At 29.5% G+C, this 17,518-nt stretch overlaps 2 protein-coding genes across 6 annotated transcripts in view; both read right to left on the reverse strand.

The window, feature by feature from the left end:
* The window catches only part of LOC108565225, a 69,266-nt gene extending 65,052 nt beyond the window's left edge, over positions 1–4,214 (reverse strand). The window contains exon 1 of the mRNA XM_017924566.1: positions 3,929–4,214. The gene's annotated coding sequence lies outside the window, so the exon portion shown is untranslated. The remainder of the gene's footprint in view (positions 1–3,928) is intronic.
* Positions 4,215–10,721: 6,507 nt separating this feature from the next.
* The window catches only part of LOC108565210 (inositol-trisphosphate 3-kinase A), a 110,301-nt gene continuing 103,504 nt past the window's right edge, over positions 10,722–17,518 (reverse strand). For 2 of the 5 annotated variants that reach the window (XM_017924533.1, XM_017924530.1), the window contains exons 4-7: positions 12,593–12,793; positions 12,152–12,430; positions 11,508–12,083; positions 10,722–11,439 (exon numbers count right to left, since the gene is read on the reverse strand). In XM_017924533.1, the coding sequence (XP_017780022.1) occupies positions 11,359–11,439; positions 11,508–12,083; positions 12,152–12,430; positions 12,593–12,793 (1,137 nt within the window). In that variant the 3' untranslated portion in view covers positions 10,722–11,358. Of the gene's footprint in view, positions 11,440–11,507; positions 12,084–12,151; positions 12,431–12,592; positions 12,794–13,354; positions 13,694–17,518 lie in introns of those variants that run through there. The other 3 variants (XM_017924535.1, XM_017924534.1, XM_017924531.1) reach the window with 3 other exon arrangements.

The following is a 17,518-nucleotide window of genomic DNA, read 5'->3' on the forward strand; positions in this document are numbered from 1 at the left end:
TGTGTACTAATTTTTTTAAATTTATTTTTATTTTTTTCAATAAATTTGTATTGAAAGTTTCCGGATCCGGATGAAACCGGACGAATCGAGGACTTTAAAACCACATAAAAATACACAGAACAACAATACAAAAATAAGTTTCTCAATTAATTTGATTTGAAAGTTTGAAACCGTACTATAAATGAATCAGCACTAATCGAATCCGCACTCTGCAAGATATTCTGTATGGCATATAGATAATCTCTTAATATTGTAAAAAATATAAAGTTGATTAAAATGTTAGTAGGTTTAATTAAGCTTTTGATTATTAAAGTACACAAATATCTCGCATAGTCCGGATGAAACCGGACTAAACAAGGACTTTAAAACCATATAAAAAATAAAAATAAAAACAAACGACTTGACTTTATACAGAAACAAGATCATTAAATCAAAAAAATAATTTTGTGTACTAATTTTTTTAAATTTATTTTTATTTTTCTCAATAAATTTCTATTGAAAGTTTCAAACCGTACTATAAATGAATTAGCACTCTGAAAGGTATATTGTATGGTATATAGATAATATCTTAATATTGTAAAGAATACAAAGTTAATTAAAGTACAGAAATACCTCGCATAGTCCGAGTGAAACAGGACTAATCGAGGACTTAAAAACCACATAAAAATAAACAGAAAATATTTCATAATGAATTCCCATAAAACAATTAAATTTATCAAGAAATAAGTTTCTATGGAAACGCTTGAAACAAAATAATTAACAACGTTTTAATCAAATGACTTACCATAACTTAAAACATAGTATAAATTGCGATCGTTTCGTAAATCAAGAAATAAATCGATATAATTTGCAATAAATATCACTTAATTCTTAACAAATTCATTAATTGCACGTAACAGGTAACGAGACTTGGAAGTCGAAGACTATATAATTCGATGCAGATTTATTCCGTCGAGTCGTTTTCATTTCCCCGATGAAATTAAAATCGATGCATCTGTGAAGGCAATTTTCCGAATGCCAATAATTCGAAACCCCGTCCTCGCTTAAATTTCTTTAGAGTTAAGCTATTAAAGTCGAGAGAGAGAGAAAAAAAAAATAGTAAACAGGAAAATGAATCGAGCGCTTAATAACTCAACTCCATTAAGCCAATTCCGCGAACGAGAAGCAAAACGAACGCATCAAAATGGACTTGTAAATGAATTTAGTCATTAGAAGCCAATATTGCATAATTCGTCGATTATTGATCCTTATTAAAGCTTTACTTATTATATAATCAACGTGGTATTACGTAGAATTTAAATTGTTTGGTAGATATGTTTGTTTTCAGAAAAATATAATCAAAGATTAGAAAATTCTTATAACAAATAATTCTTATAGTTTTTATTAAGTTAATAGATATATGAGAATCATGGAAATACATACATTCTAAAAATAATTAATTATGAAATATTTATTTTGTATAATAAATGAAAATACTTATAAAAAAAACAAATAACACACATATTACCTGTATTAAGAGATTGTGTTAAGATAATATCATTAATCATTATTAATAATTATACATTTTTATTTATAATTTTGTTTTAATGATAATTATATTGAGGACTACAAATTAAAAAAAATCACGTTACAAAGTAGAAACTCGTTAATTGTGAGAAATATTAGTTTTCATTAAATTGAACTAAATTCTTACAACAAATAAATAATATCATTTTTTTCGTTGCTTTTATTAAGATGAATTTGTTAATAATTGAAATATTAAAAATTTAAATTACATTTAGAAATACTTAAAAGATTTTTTTTTAAATTGTATATACATTTTTTTTTCGTTACGTCATGAGATTTTATTAAGATTAATTTTTAAAAGTTCATAATTTTTATAAAAAAAATCAATTACATCAATTGTTTTTTTTTCATTATATAAATAAGTTGATTATATAATAAGTAAAGAATCAAATAATTAAAAAAAAAATACTATCAGATTTTTTTAAATTTTGAAATATTTGTATAAATAAAAAATAGACATATTTTCTGTATAAAAGACACAATCTTCAGATAAAATTACTAATTTTACATTTACTTAAATAATCACCATGGAAATACGTAAAATTTCATATTACAAGTTAAAAATTTTCTATTTATAAATTTTTTTTTTTATCAAAATAAACATTTTTATATCCTTATTGAATATTATACAGGGTATAAACTTATTATTTCTGAGAAATTAAATGTAAATTCGTACAACAAATAAATAATGTAATTTTTTTTTATTTACGCTTTTTTATTGAGATTTTATTAAGATAAATTTACTAATAATTAATTATATAATCGCTTTGAAAATATTGAAAATTTAAATTACAAGTAGAAATTCTTGAAAAAATAAATGTTTTTTGATAAAATTTTATAATATGAATTAAGTAATATCAATTTTTTCGTTACTTTATTTGATGAATTAATTACCATTAACAAAATACTAAAAAGTCAAATTGCAAGGCAAATTTATTATATAATTAAGAAATGTGTGTTTTAATGCAAAGTTCATAATTTTTAGACAAAAAAAATCAATTATATCATTTTTTTATTATATGCACAATCATGAGAACCACAAAATAAAAAAAAATCAAATTACAAAGTAGAAACTCGTTAATTGTGAGAAATATTTGTTTTTTTTTAATTGACCTATATTATATCTTTTTATTATTGATATTTTATTAAGATGAAATTTTTAATAGAGGTTTAATTATATAATAACCACGGAAATAATGATAATTTAAATTACAATTAGAAATTCTTGAACAGAAAAATGTTTAATGAAAATTTCAAATTTGTAACGTATATGAATTACGTAATATAAATTTTCGTAAAGTTATTTTTGAAATTAAGATTTTTTTTGTGAAAAAAGTTTTTTAATAAACTAAATAATATAAAAAATCAAAGTATTAATTATAAATTATTAAATGTTTGTAGGGAAAAACAAAGAAATAAATGAAATCTATATTAATATAATGTATTTATGTTTTTATTTTATTTTTTATTTTATTAAGATGAACGGATAAACTGGATATAGAAAATGCTAATTACAAAGCGTGTGCTCGAGTGGAATTAATTGATTTCGAGAGGTGAGATATTGCATGTATTAAGTTTCAAATAAAATTAAATCTCCGGTGGTTATGGTGGTGGTGATCCAAAGAAAAGACGAAGTGCTTGTGGCCGTTGCGTTTTATGTTCTAGCGCAGCAATTACCATAATAAGAGAACCCATATTAATCTCTCTAGATCGGTGCATTCAATTTAAGTCACAGTTTATTCTTATTTTATTCTTTGTCCGTCAGTCCCACCGGAAGTGAATAGATCTTAGATCTTGCATCAAATGAATTATGATATTTCATACCAAAACCAACCATTTTCAAAAATATATTAATTGAAAAGTTGTAACAAAAAGTTAATTTCCAGAAAGTTTAATTATCTTATTTTGGTGTATCAAGTTCTTTCTTTTAACATTATATAGTAAGTAAAGTTATTTGTAAAATGAATAGATACAATAATACAAATTGTATAAAGAAAAAAAACAATAAATGATAAGTTGCTATATTATATTTAAAATTATCAATTTTAAACTAGTTTTTTTTATCAATGAAATTCATAGTATCAAAATATTGATAGTAATAATATGTAGACTGTTTAAGTAATCGTTAGTGTTAAGAAAATGTATTTAAGTTTGTATATTTTTTGTGTGAATTATTAGTATTATTTTTAATACATATAGTAAAGTTCATTCGTTTTTATGGAAAAAATTGAAAAAAAAAAACTGATAAAAGAAAACAATTAGTTTGTATATTTTTTGTTTATTTGTTTATTTATATACTAAATTATTTTATATAACTGTCAAATTTGTTGGTTTGTAAAACAAATTTTTAAAAAATTCTTACCCTGGGTAAGTAGAAATGCGATAATCCAAAAGGTACAGAGGACTGAAGCGGAGGAACAACAATGTTTACACTTAGAGTCACTAATTCTGTGTTGGGATTTGGTGGTTTTCCATATAATTGTCACGCTCCCTCAATGCGGGCATAGAACCAAAGGGGCATTGTTCACGAAACCGAGAGTGTGTTTACGAGTGTGGAAGAGGAGAAGAGCTACAAGAACTAGTATTGGCACTCAGGTAGACTGAGTTGTATGGTTGTCGGCGAGCGACTGCCGTGCGTGTGTTGTTTGGGTATGGGCTCGGTTGGTGTTGTTCGGCTTGATGAGAGCCGGTGGGTGAAAGAGATGCAAGAGGGCCCATTTTGGTACCGTTCTGGGGGTACACGAAATTAATCGGCTCGCCTTTGTGGACAACCTAATCATCCGAATGATTTAAGAGCTTACGCAATTTAGGGACATGTGCTTGCTTCTCGATAACGATCTGTATTCTCTCATGTCTTATTTTACGGATAACGAAAAAAAAAGTGTAACCGTTCGATTCTCCCACATGCACAACGAGGGTTGATAACGAATTGGAATAAATTTAAATGTTTCACTTCTAACCGTATTTTTTTTAAATAACGATATTTTCGTTTTTAATCCAAATATGTACTTAACTTATATTGTATACCAGCGTTTCTCAAACTATTTGGCCCGCGACCCCCTTTTACATTTATTTTCTTTCTGGATTGTGCAGAAAAGATCCAGGATTGATCTGTCAACAATTTTTCTGCGACCCCCCAACTACTTTTTGCAGCCCCTACTTTGAAAATTATTGTTATATACTATACTAATTAATGTTAAAATATCAATTAATTTAACTTTTCTTTACAAAGATATACGTAAATAATTTGTTTAAATACAGTTTTCTTGTCGAAAACCCAATTTGGGACCAATATTTTTCATCATAATTTTCATAATAATAATATTTATTATAACAGTCACATAAACCAAATACATAATTATATAATTATGTTATTAGGTTTTTCCAATGTAATAATTTTATTAAATTAAAATTTTAAATAAAAAAGAGTTGTTAAATTGAAATATTTTATAGAAGACAAGGTTTTTAATGGTAATTGAAAAAAAAATACGAAAATAATTAACATTTTAATAAATTTCGACATTTTCATATAGAATCCAAAAGTAAACTTTACTAAACCAAATAAATAATTATATAATCAAAATAAAAAAAATCAATCTAATAATTTTATTAAATTATAATCTTACATAAAAACAGTTGTTAAATTGAAATATTTTATAAAATAAAAGCTTTTTTTAATGGTAATTGAAAAAAAAAATACGAAAATAATTAACATTTTAATTAATTTCGATATTTTCATATAGAATCCAAAAGAAAACTTTACTTCAGCGTTTCTCGAACTTTACAGTCAGCACTTACACAAAATTATGCGACCCCCCAAAGAATGGGTATGTGTAAAAAAGATCCAGAATTGATCTGTCAACAATTTTTTTGCGACCCACCAAATATTTTTCGCTACCCCGCTGGGGGGTTGCGACCCCCACTTTGAGAATTAATGCTTTATTTATTAATATATTTAAATTGGATTAAATTTACTCTTCTATTAACAAATATAGATTCAAATTGTTAAATTCTAATTTTCAATATTTATATAAACATGTGAAATAAACTTCTATTATTACAATAAATATAGAATAATTTTTGGTTTATGTAAATTTAACATGTTAAATATTGTAATTGTTTATCCGAAATATATTAATGGAATACAAACTGAAGGATAAATCAATTAAAATAAATATGAATATTGAATAATTATTTCTTATTAGACTTTTATAATTTTACATGAATAATTTAATAAAAATTCAATTAAATGTATATTCATGCATATTCATTTTAACAAAATTAATTATATTAAAATGTAATTAAACAATTATTTTACAAAAATAAGCAAATGTAATAAAAAGTAAATAATAAAATAAAAAGTGCATAATAATATTTGATATTAGTAGTACAAATTGTTCAATTTATTGATTTTTTTTAACTTTGTTTATCTTTAACAAATATTCAATATTATAGAAAAAGAAATCATTATAAAAAATATTATGTACAATTTTTTCCATATTAAAAAAATTGGTATTTAAATTTGATACTTAATACATAATATTTTACTTAATAATAACAAAAAACATTCATGTCTTGGCCAAAAAACATTCATGTCTTGGCCAAAAAACATTCAACTTAGTGCCAGAGATGTTGGCAAATTGTGAATAAATAATAAAAGTTATAAAAAAATAATAATACTAACAATAAAACAAAAGATTATTGAGCTTAGGTCAGGACAAAAACCGTTAAATATTTTATTTGAAACTAGGTATTAATTGTGTATCTAGAAAAATTTATGAATTATCAACTATTTAATTCATTACTTATTTTTTGTTATTTATATACGTTTAGGACTGTTACTGTGTTTGTTTGTCAGGTTAATTATATAAAAAAGTAAATGAGAATTGCATTAATACGTAGGCAACCAAACAAACACTTATTGATTTATGATTTATTTAAATGAGCGATTGAACCATCCTTTTATATACGAGTAATTATGTAATGTCAATTAATAATAATTATATTAATTGCAACAGTTATACAAGATGCAAATATGTTGAATACATAAGTATAATTAACACTATTAAAAACTATTACAAATGTATTGATATATTGAAGAAATGTATCTTCAATTTGTCTGCATCGAAAATTTAAATTCTAATAATTATATTAAAAAATATATATTTATAATAATCAGTCCATTTACTATTTGTTTTGTAAGAAAAACTTTATCCCAATGAATTTATAGTTTATTTCCTCATATTCCTTAAAAAATGCTAAACATATCTACATGATAGATGCAATCTTTATATATTTTTTTTAATGTCGTATAATTTTATTCACGATCTGTTCATCAATGTGAACATTGAGTAAATTTAAGATCGCGGTTAGATGGATAATCTTTCCCGGTGGATAGTTACTATTGTGATGATTTGAACTTTAATAGTTACTTAAATCTATATACTAAATCTAGTGGTTTGCAATTCTTCAGCCTGTTTGTGGTTTCACTGTTGTCGAGTAGGCCAATAGCTATAACATTAGTATGTGACTCCAGTCTATCTTGTATCTATTACAAAATTTTGCTATTGACCATATCTATATAAAAATTTGTTTATTCCTGACGAACCATGGAGCCCTAATAATATTTATTAGGCATTTTGATTGGAACTTTTGTATGATTTACTGGCCGCACCCCATAATTGGATACCTACCATACGTCCATACTGGTTTCAGTATTACTTTGTATATAAGTAATTTATTTTCCACTAATAATTCACTTGAAGCCAGTAGAGTTTTCTAAACTTTATTTCTAATTGTTCCCTTTTAGCTTGAATGTGATCTTACAGTCGGGCAGGTGTCTTTCTTTAGCGTGAATGTGATATGCACGGATTTCAGTTCGAATCCATTTATTAAGCCATTCTTTCAGCTTATCTAAATTTTCGAAGAATTATGGGTCTGTACGACTTGATTTCTTAGGCAGGTTTTCCTGGTTTAGCTATTATTATAATTTTGTGCAACTTTTCACTGCGCTGGAAAGTAACCTGTACGTAGTATAGTATTAAATATTTGAGTGATCAAAAAAATTTCAATGGGAGTTATTTCAATAGTTTTCCCCTTATTCCCATTAAGTCATAGCCTGGCGTCTTCTTTGGATTTATTTGACTATTAATATATGTTTTAATTTCCCTTGGGCTTATTGATTTTATTGACAATGAGATTGACATTTGAAACGGAGAAGATAAATAAGCTTCAACTTCTTTATCTTCTTCCGCTGGAAGTGGTTTAAAGATTGTTTTAAAATGATCTGCGAACATTTCTGCTTTCCGTCGTCTTTTCATATAAGCGGGATTCTTTTCTGCCGTTGTTTCAGATTTCTTGTAGCTTTCCACAAGGAATAATCTGTTGCTTCGGTGGGCGTCAGGTTTAGCAAGTACTGTTCTACTGCTTCATTTTAGATGCTTTTAAGCAGCCTTTTCAGTTTAGATGCAGCTCTGTTTAAGTTTATTTTATCTTCTGGGAATCTGTAATCTTTATATGAGGAAATGCAAAACGTACATTATAAACTTTACTGCAACCAGTGACCAAAAGTATTTTTCCTTTTAAGAAGCATCTATAGCAGTGCAGTAAGACCTAGGTTAACGCTGGGGATACGTTCCAATAAGTTCCAGCGATAAACGAAACAGCGTTAAACGAGTTACATATATACAAAATAACGTTGATGACCAATCGTAAATCAACTGTTATACAGCAAACATGCGTTAATACTCAAATGCGCCACCAACATGCATGGGAGTATCAAAGTAACAAAATAGTGCGCGACTTCAGGAATCCTAATTCTACCGTGTAATACTGAAACAGCGTTAACCGAAGTACCCTTAAGGAGGGCTTTTCTGTATAGTTTGCCTTTCCTCTATTCCTTTAAGATTGGAAAGTATTTCCATTTGAGTAACAGATGATATTTTTTAAGGAGTAAATGCAAAAAGTAAGTTTTTACCATGACCGCAATCAGTCGATAAAACTTGTTCTACATTTAGGAGAAATCTGGATAATTTACAGACTGGAATCAATAGTTTTTTTAATTCCCTGAAGATTTGAAATCAATTCTACATATTCAGCAGCTACATTTCCTATCAATTTAAGAAGTAATAGCAGACATTTAACCAATATGTCACCAACTTTTATGGCTCATAAACCCAGATGTTTTTGCTTTAATTTGCATTGTCTTTTCTGAAACTATAATGTTTCAATCCTTCTGAAATGTTTACAAGTTTATAAACTATATTGAGTTTTCACATATATCTGAGTAAACTTATGTCAAGAATTGTCAAATTGTGATTTTAAACTGTCTTCAAATATTACAAATTGTATAGTTGGTTGCCTGTAATAGACCAATTAGGAAAACCTATAAAAAAAATAAAACCTTATTAACGTAATCATTTTTATACATGGAGTTCTGCAACGTTTATAACTATAGGAAAGAATAAATTTTACAAAATTTTGGTAATTTTCAAAATCTTTCAAAATCGAAATATCAATTCTAAATTCTTTTTCAGTAGACTCATGTGAAATTAAATATTTCGGTTTTCTGTGCTTGTTAAATTATGTAATTATCCTTCGTGATTATCCTGAAATTTATAACGACACGACAGCTCATAGCATATGAATGGATTACAGTACCATGACTCAGGACGAAATCTTTTAGTTATACCTAATGTACCTATGTTTGTGTTTGTTCTGTTTTTTTTGTATTATGGTTGCAGCCCATAAATATTGCTGAATCCGTCCCTGTCTTCACGTGCAACATGTTGAAGTTAGCTGCATACACATTTTGTGCATTTGGTTGCATATATACTAAAATAATCGGTGGCAATCGCAAGCCCGACAACCGAAATCCCGTCTATCGAAATCCCGATGTTCGAAATCCCGACATTCGAAATCCCGAGTGTATTGAAATTGTGTATAACAACAATTAATAATCGGGCAAAAGAGCCATCGACCTAAGTCTTAAAAATATTTTTTTCAGTATCCGTCGTACCTATTAATATATAGTACAATAATTTAAAAATGTTATTGTAGAAATTATAATAATAAAAGACACAGTCGGGATTTCGATTGTCGGGATTATAGTAGTCGGGATTTCGATATATTCGGGATTTCGATACAGTCGGCATTTTGATTGTCCAGATTATGGTAGTCGGGATTTCGATACACTCGGGATATCAAACGTCGGGATTTCAATACACTCGGGATTTCGAATGTCGGGATTTCGATATAGACTCTAAAATAATCTCAAGTACTTACTAGATAATTAAGAATTATCTTCTATTATTGCCTTAAGTTTTGTATTCAAAATAAAATATAATTATTATTAAATAATTTAAAAATATTCTATCAAATTTTTATCTTTTGTAAATAAAATCACAAACTTGTCAATTGTTGATATATTTTAAATTCTTACTTATTTAATTAATTACTACTTACGTAATGAGTTATAGACATTTTTCTATTATTTCGATATCTTCGTGTTTTATCTAATTATTTAATAACCATACAGTATATTTACATCATTTAACATATAAATTGAAAACAATACTATAGCTTTTCCAATTTAAATCTTGGCAGAGTTGTGTTCTTTTCAAATAATAAGATATTTTTTTTAATGTGTCTATGTATATCTGGTTGCATAGATTGAAATTGAAACTTTCGATTTTTTTTAAAATTAAATGTTAGAGGGTTTTTAAATTATATATTTTTTGATATAAATAATGGTAGATATTATTAAATATTATTATATTTCCAATTTATTTTCATTTGTTTTTGTTTTTAAACATATGTGTAGTAACATTTTTTATTTATTTCATATTAAATCGAAAAATATCAAATTTTACATATAAAACAGGAAATAATCTTTTATTAGATAATTGTTAACTACTGACTGAAATATAACGATTTTATAATAATTTTTCGAGAACGGTGTAACTTCCTACATTTTTATGATTGACATAAGAGGCAGTAAATGTTTATATTTTCTGTATTAATATTTGTCTGATTATTATAAACTGAAAATTCTTACCATTTGAAGATTGAATATTTAAAGTAATTTATTTAAAGATGAATTTTTCTATAGGAAGGTTTCAAAGAGGTGTAGTATATGTGTAATTTAAACAAGTAGGTAGATTTGTTTCTGTGTTTTAATACATAAGTACATTTAAAAAAGCCATTTGTGTTTTTACACGAGTCGTACAAAAACTTAAAAGTAAACATAAATAATCCTTACTTATTAAACATATTTACATTAAATCGATTACATTTATCTGACTAGAGAAGTGTTCTTCATCATTACAAAGACTTAAACTATTAATACTTAAAATAGAAAACGAAAGTAAACACCTGACGACACTTCCACAGGAATCGTTCAAATTTCACCCTTCTTCCAATCAATCAGTCGTTTCTTTTTTAATGTAAATATTTAGATTAGAGAAGAGATGAAAACGACGTTCATGGTGAAAATGCGTCTTTCGAGAAGGAAAATACAAAGTACACACTGACATCCTGGGATATCTTGAGATTCGCGTCACAAAAACGAGGCAAATTAATAGAAAATAAGTTAATTCACATAAATACAAGACGGGTCGGTTTTGTTGGCTGCTTCGTCTCATCTTCGAACATCGTGAGCTGCTGCACGGGCGTAACCAAAACTTTAACAGGCGTGCGAAGAGGAACGTGAAAGAAAAATCAAAACAAAACATCCAAACCATTTGTGGGTCTTTTCAGGACGTACACAAAAGTTCATTCAACTCTTGGATGCGTTCAAGATTTGACAGTCACAGCAGGCAGACTCTTCTTGTCCAATCCATCCAGTTTCTGGGATGTGTCCATACCTTCGATAATCTGCAAAATCAAACAATATAATTAGTAAAACAATTCACATTTTTTGGTGTTCTTTTTTGAAAACTTACATTAATAAGTTGATCGAAGCCGTGGAGTAATCCTTCTTCGTGGTTTCCCTGCACCCAACTCTCCCTGTGGTTCACAGTCTTCTCATCAGGAAGCAACTTGGTTTTCGCAAAGTCTATTAACCAAACACCCACTTTATTGTTGTCGTAGATCATGAAAACACTGCTGCCGATCACTTCGTGCCTCCTGAAATACTCCGATTGGTCGATCTTCGTCCTCATGTCGTTCAACCTCTTCAGCAACCTCTGCTTGACGTCTTCGCGGTTGTTGATGAACATATCCAGAGTGTTTATCACTTGATCCGTAGACTTGACTTTCTTCAGGTCGGTGACGGGAGGGCATCCTCTGCATTTCATAGCTTCGATCCTGAAGCCGTGGCTGCAGGTAGACGATTGCTGCTCTCTGAATTGCATGTAACGCAACTTGGTGACGGCTTGCAGCTCGTGCTCCTCGCTGGTCGGCGCCGATGGATCGATCGCTACCATCTTCTGGTAGAGATCGTTGCGGGCCGTTGTCTTGTTCACTTCGCATTCCAGGAAAGTTCGCGTTCCCATTTTGATATCGATCACGTACGGGTCCTAGAGGGCAAAAAAAAAACACAATTAGTCAATAAAGTCGTTTCTTGGAAATGACGTTAATAACGTACTTGGAATCCGTGGAGCAAGTCTTGCAGTTCGATGAACTTCTCGCCTTGGTATTCGACTTCTCTGTAGTACTTAGGGACTATGTCATTGACGAACGGGTCCTGACTAAGTTCTTCGTATACCATCCTTTCGGTATCGTCTTGGCTTCCAGAGCGCTTCTTCCATACGGTGCCTGGTCCGGCTGGTGCCAGGCTATCCGGATGACCCGAAAGTTGGAACCAATTCGAGCTGCGGCTCTTCAGGAGGACATCGCTGGCCGGTGCGCTCAAATCGAGTGCATTCTATAAAACAAAACAAAAAGTTCCAAAATTGTTCATTCAAGGACGGTCGATTACGAAACGGATTATAATCGGCCCGGATCGGTAGTACGTCAGACGTGTTTCCGGAGCGATAACGTTTCCGGCGGCAAAAGGATAAACAAATAAAGAAAAAATGGTACTTACAATGGCCAGGAATTTCAGAAGAGACATATCCTCATCGCCCGCCTTATCCTTGGCTTCCTTAATAGTCGCCTGGGTCTTCAGGCTGTTGTTTCTGCGCCATTTCTTGAAGGTGCTTCTTGGAGACTCGCTGCGTGTCGCCTTGTGGTGTTTGGACTTCCACAGGTCAACATCGAGCTCTTTTTCAGCGGCCTGCAATAAAAACTGTAATTTTAGATAGATTAGTTCTCTGATGCATCGACGTCGGACAGATCAAATGCGTTGACCGTAAACGCAAAACACGTCAATTGATTAATTGTCGGCCTGCTATAAATGCCGGTAATTTATAATCAGTGCGTTCGAAGCGAACGTAACGAGTGGCATTGCTTCATATTTGGTATTGAGCGTATCCATTCATCGCCAGGACAAAATCTCTAGATTCGAGCGAGCGGAGAGGCGAACGAGGAAAAAGCTTATTTGTAAAATTTTATGCGTTACTTATTTTGCAAAGCGTATTTTCATTGAATAGAAACGTGCTAAATGCTCTTGAATGTTTGTTATATTATTAATATCATTTACAGTTCCTTATAATTATTCAGTTCCTTCGTTCTCCTTCATCTAACGTTTTGCGTCAAGAAGCGAGCGCAGCTGCAGATCGATGAATTCTTTCTGCACGCGAACGCAGTGAAAGTTAACTTTCTGAATTCACGTAGCCGTCGCTTTTGTTTTATAATAAGGTATTGGGTAATTTACTTCTTTACAAAGGTTAATGGAAAAGGAACGTACCGATAGTGTTCTGCATTTGATGCACATGAGATCCGAAATAAATCCACTGTAGGTATCCTTGCCTTTGGTGGCAACTAGATTAACAACTGCTGGCACCATGGTTAAATGGCTCACACACATTATCCGCAAAAGTTTATTAAACTATGACTCGTTACACAATGTCGTTGGTACCCAGAGGTGCACTAGCGTTGAGCTTATCTGGGTATAATGGTTCAATGTTCTTTTCTTTTTTGTTACGTTCGATACGCTTGAGGGCAAAAGTGGCTCGAGTATTTGTAATACTGTACGGAACGATCCCACCTCAAACGCGTTTCATTTTCGACTGGACTGCTCACTCGATGGTAAGCTCTAGATATTGGCTTGTTTACGTCAAGCCACTTCCACTGTACACCATGCATGCATATATAACAACGTCTATTCGCGGCACGTAGAACGAAACGCGAGGTTTTTCGAATTGCGTATGCCGCGAAAGTTCCACTACAAATATGATCTCTTCTGATTCGCCTCTCCTCACTTCTGGACATTTATTTATACGAATCTTTGCAAAAAAACTCACTATAATCATCTTGTCAAAGGCAATCATCGGGGAATTTCGAAACAATGACTAAAACAATTCGCGGGAATTTGATACATATAAATTGTCCATTAAACATCCCTACAATAAATAATAATGTTACGAATATCTTAAGAACTTTACTGAACATTACAGATCATCAATAAATCCTATTCACGTAATACCCATGATTCAAATAAACAAGGAAACAAATATTTTTTTTCTTTATAAACGTATTATTACAGTATTTTAAGTAAATAAATCAACATAGAATTATATTATAGTGCGTCTTACGGTCTTATATAATCTCATTATTTTCAATTTTTATCAACCCCATTTTGAGACAAAAGGAAAGCCTTATATTTTTGAAATAATATCCATTTATTTTATTAAGTAACAAAATGTTAATATCAGTATTTGACATAAGGTGACAGCTGTCATTTTCTCTGTTAAATACTACAAAAAAAATAATGATTGTTAATACTTTGTCACTTGTATCAGATTTTGTTAAACTAATGAAAAAAAAAAATAAATTGTGAATAATTGAAATACATAAAAAATTAATAAAATCTTATAAAAAAACTATTAGTAATCTATTATTAATGAAGAAATACAACAAAATTACCAGAAAAATAGAAATGATTCCACTGATGCGGCACATTTTTCGTTAAACTGATCAAGAGAATCACGAATTCTGAAAATTTGAATTGAATCATAAATAGAATTGGAATTGAATTATGGAATAATATCATTGTCGTATGATGAATTCGTCGGCAATGACTAAGAAAAATAATACGAAATTTCAGCGATTCTTTAAATAAAAACTCGTTTTAAATTTAATTCTAATTAATAAATTTAATTTAATTCTAATTAAAATTGAATATTAATCCGAATACCAGAGTTACCGTACGATGACCTCTTCCAAAAGTCGGTTCATTCATAGTTTTCCACTACCAATGGTAAATTTAAACCCATTACTCGTAATTACATTTAACTGTGAATCCGTTGTTCTCCTTCTCTTAAAAAAATACATGAATGAATGAAACTAAACTTCAATTTTTTTAAACTTATAAAAAAATAGTTACATTTTATTATTTAGTGTGTAATGCTAGAAGTATGTTAATCTAAGTAATCTGGCCTCTTTTAGTCGTTATCAGTTGATGAAACATTTAAAGTAAACGTGACATTTTACAGGTGATTCATAGGCATTACAAAAAGTTTTGAATTATTCTACTTTAAATTTAGTGCATAAATATTTATTCATAAACATTGAATGAACGAATTCATTGATTATATTTTTCTTTATTTGTTAATTTGTCATGGCCGACCATTTTATTATCATCTATTGTATAATTAATATGAATATTTGTTAGGTCTACCACTTTCCTCTTAATTATTACAAAACATATTTCACGTATCCATCAAATATACAAACGGATACTTCTAAGTGATTATGTAGAATAACTTCTGGAAAATTCCGAAGGACGGTTACACATTAAATCGTACAGTAGCGTTGTATCACCACATAACAGCCTTCTTCAGCCCCTAAATATTTGAGTAGGATCATAAAACTTAGATAAAGAAACGGTTGTATTTTCAAAACTGATTTCCTTACCTCCCACACAGCCCCTTTTTGAAATGAACACATTTATTATATAGTTTAGTTAGAGGGCCAAAGGAAGAGGACAGTCTTCCTAAATACTAACTTAAGAGGAGAATGAAACTCTTAGTTAATAATCCATGAGATCAACTATTGTATAGTTGACTTCTCAATAAAAACTCTGATGTTTACAATAAAATCAATTAAGAATATTGCATTTAATATTTATAAACCCATCTAAGAGAAAATCCACGGTGTCCAGAGATTTCTTAATCTCAGGACACGACAATATTCTTTTGTCCGTAATAAGCAGACTCTTATACTAAATAACATATCTCTTAATAATTAAAAAAAAAAACGTGCTAAGAAATGCAAAAATAAGCCAAAAACAAAATGCGTTTTTGTAAATAATATTTATGGTTTACCAGACTTCGAGTATCAATTTACAGAGTATTTTTTTGTACGTAATTAGTCGAAGAAATAGAAGTGTTTAAACAGATGGAAACTATGCGTTTCTTTTATAAAACGGTATTTAAATAAATGAGTAAACGAGAAAGAAATATAACTGGACGTATCCGTGCCAAGTTTATTTTACTTAAAGGAAAGCGTTTATTTTCTTTAAAATTCTCTCGGTTCTAAAAGAGAGATACCTTAAATATTTGGTATTTAAATACGTGGATGCGAGAGATTCGTCCGGTCTTTAAGATCGTCAAGAATCAAAAGTTGTTATTGGAAAAATCCGCGAGGATTTCAATCAAACAAACATTTAGTCATAATTGATGCAATTCAAAAGCGATAAAGTAATTTCGGTTGTACACAGTTCCACTTTTAACATGTCCAATCAATATGTAATGTGGTCTTGAGCAAAGAATGATTGGAGGATTATTTAACAAATCCACTTAACGAAACATGTTGTCTAGTGCTGTCTAGTCATTAGCAATGCAAACTCGATGTAGGTTAAGTTGGATCAGGTCAAAACCTTTGTAATTAACGCGCTGGACATTAATTAGAGATGAAGGATTCTCGTTAGACAATGCTTTGCACTTCTCCCTTCCTTTCATTCAAAGCGGTGATTATCCAATTCGGTTACGAGTCACGGATTTACATGTCGGACGTAAGCATTTACGTAATTTCAGATTTTCGTTTAACGCGTACTAATGACCACGGAAACATGGAATATTCCGTTAACGATCTAAATTAAAGTCGTGAACTGTTGGAATCATCCCAAAGTCTTTATTATTATTATTATTTTTTTCATAAAACCATAGGATCCTTTGAATATTCATGGTAGTGTAAATATGAAAATATTTTGAAAGACGTCAAAGGATTGATTCTTTCTTCTGTTTTCGGTTTGGATCGAGGAAGTGTTTTGCCATTCATTTCGCGACATCTGCCAGATTCATTGAATTTTAATACAATCCTCGTCACTACTTCTTCCGCCTCATATGCTGTAATATTGCTATTTATTGTCGCACGTAGAAAACAAATGATTTAAACAAGTTGATGAATGTATATTTTTAAACGATATTTATTTTGGTGGAATTTTTCCTGCACTTTCTGATATTATTTATTGGTCGAGTGGATGTTGTGATCATTAAAAGTTCATTATGTTGTTTATGTAGCAACTTCACTAGCAAATATTGTTTGTATATTAAACATGAATTCTATCTTATGTACGCAATCCGAAACATTTACAAACAATACATTTAAATTACTAGGATGCTTACGAAACTAAAGTTATAAGTCACAAATATGTCTATCAAAAAACGTTAAATCCTATTGGTTATATAAAGTCATATGAAAAAGACGGAACTGACAGCTGTCATAACTGTAATAATTGGTAATTTTGACAGATATTTATATCCTATAGTGAGCTATGCAATTCGTTAATGTACAAACAATACATTCAGATTACTTTAATGCTTATGAAACTAACATAATAAGTGACATAAATATCTGTCGAAAACGTCAAATGTTAGTGGTTATATAAAGTTATATGAAAATGACGGAA

Source organism: Nicrophorus vespilloides, unplaced genomic scaffold (assembly GCF_001412225.1).
Source record: "Nicrophorus vespilloides isolate i.1.1-1 unplaced genomic scaffold, Nicve_v1.0, whole genome shotgun sequence".
Classification (NCBI taxonomy): Eukaryota; Metazoa; Arthropoda; class Insecta; order Coleoptera; family Silphidae; genus Nicrophorus; species Nicrophorus vespilloides.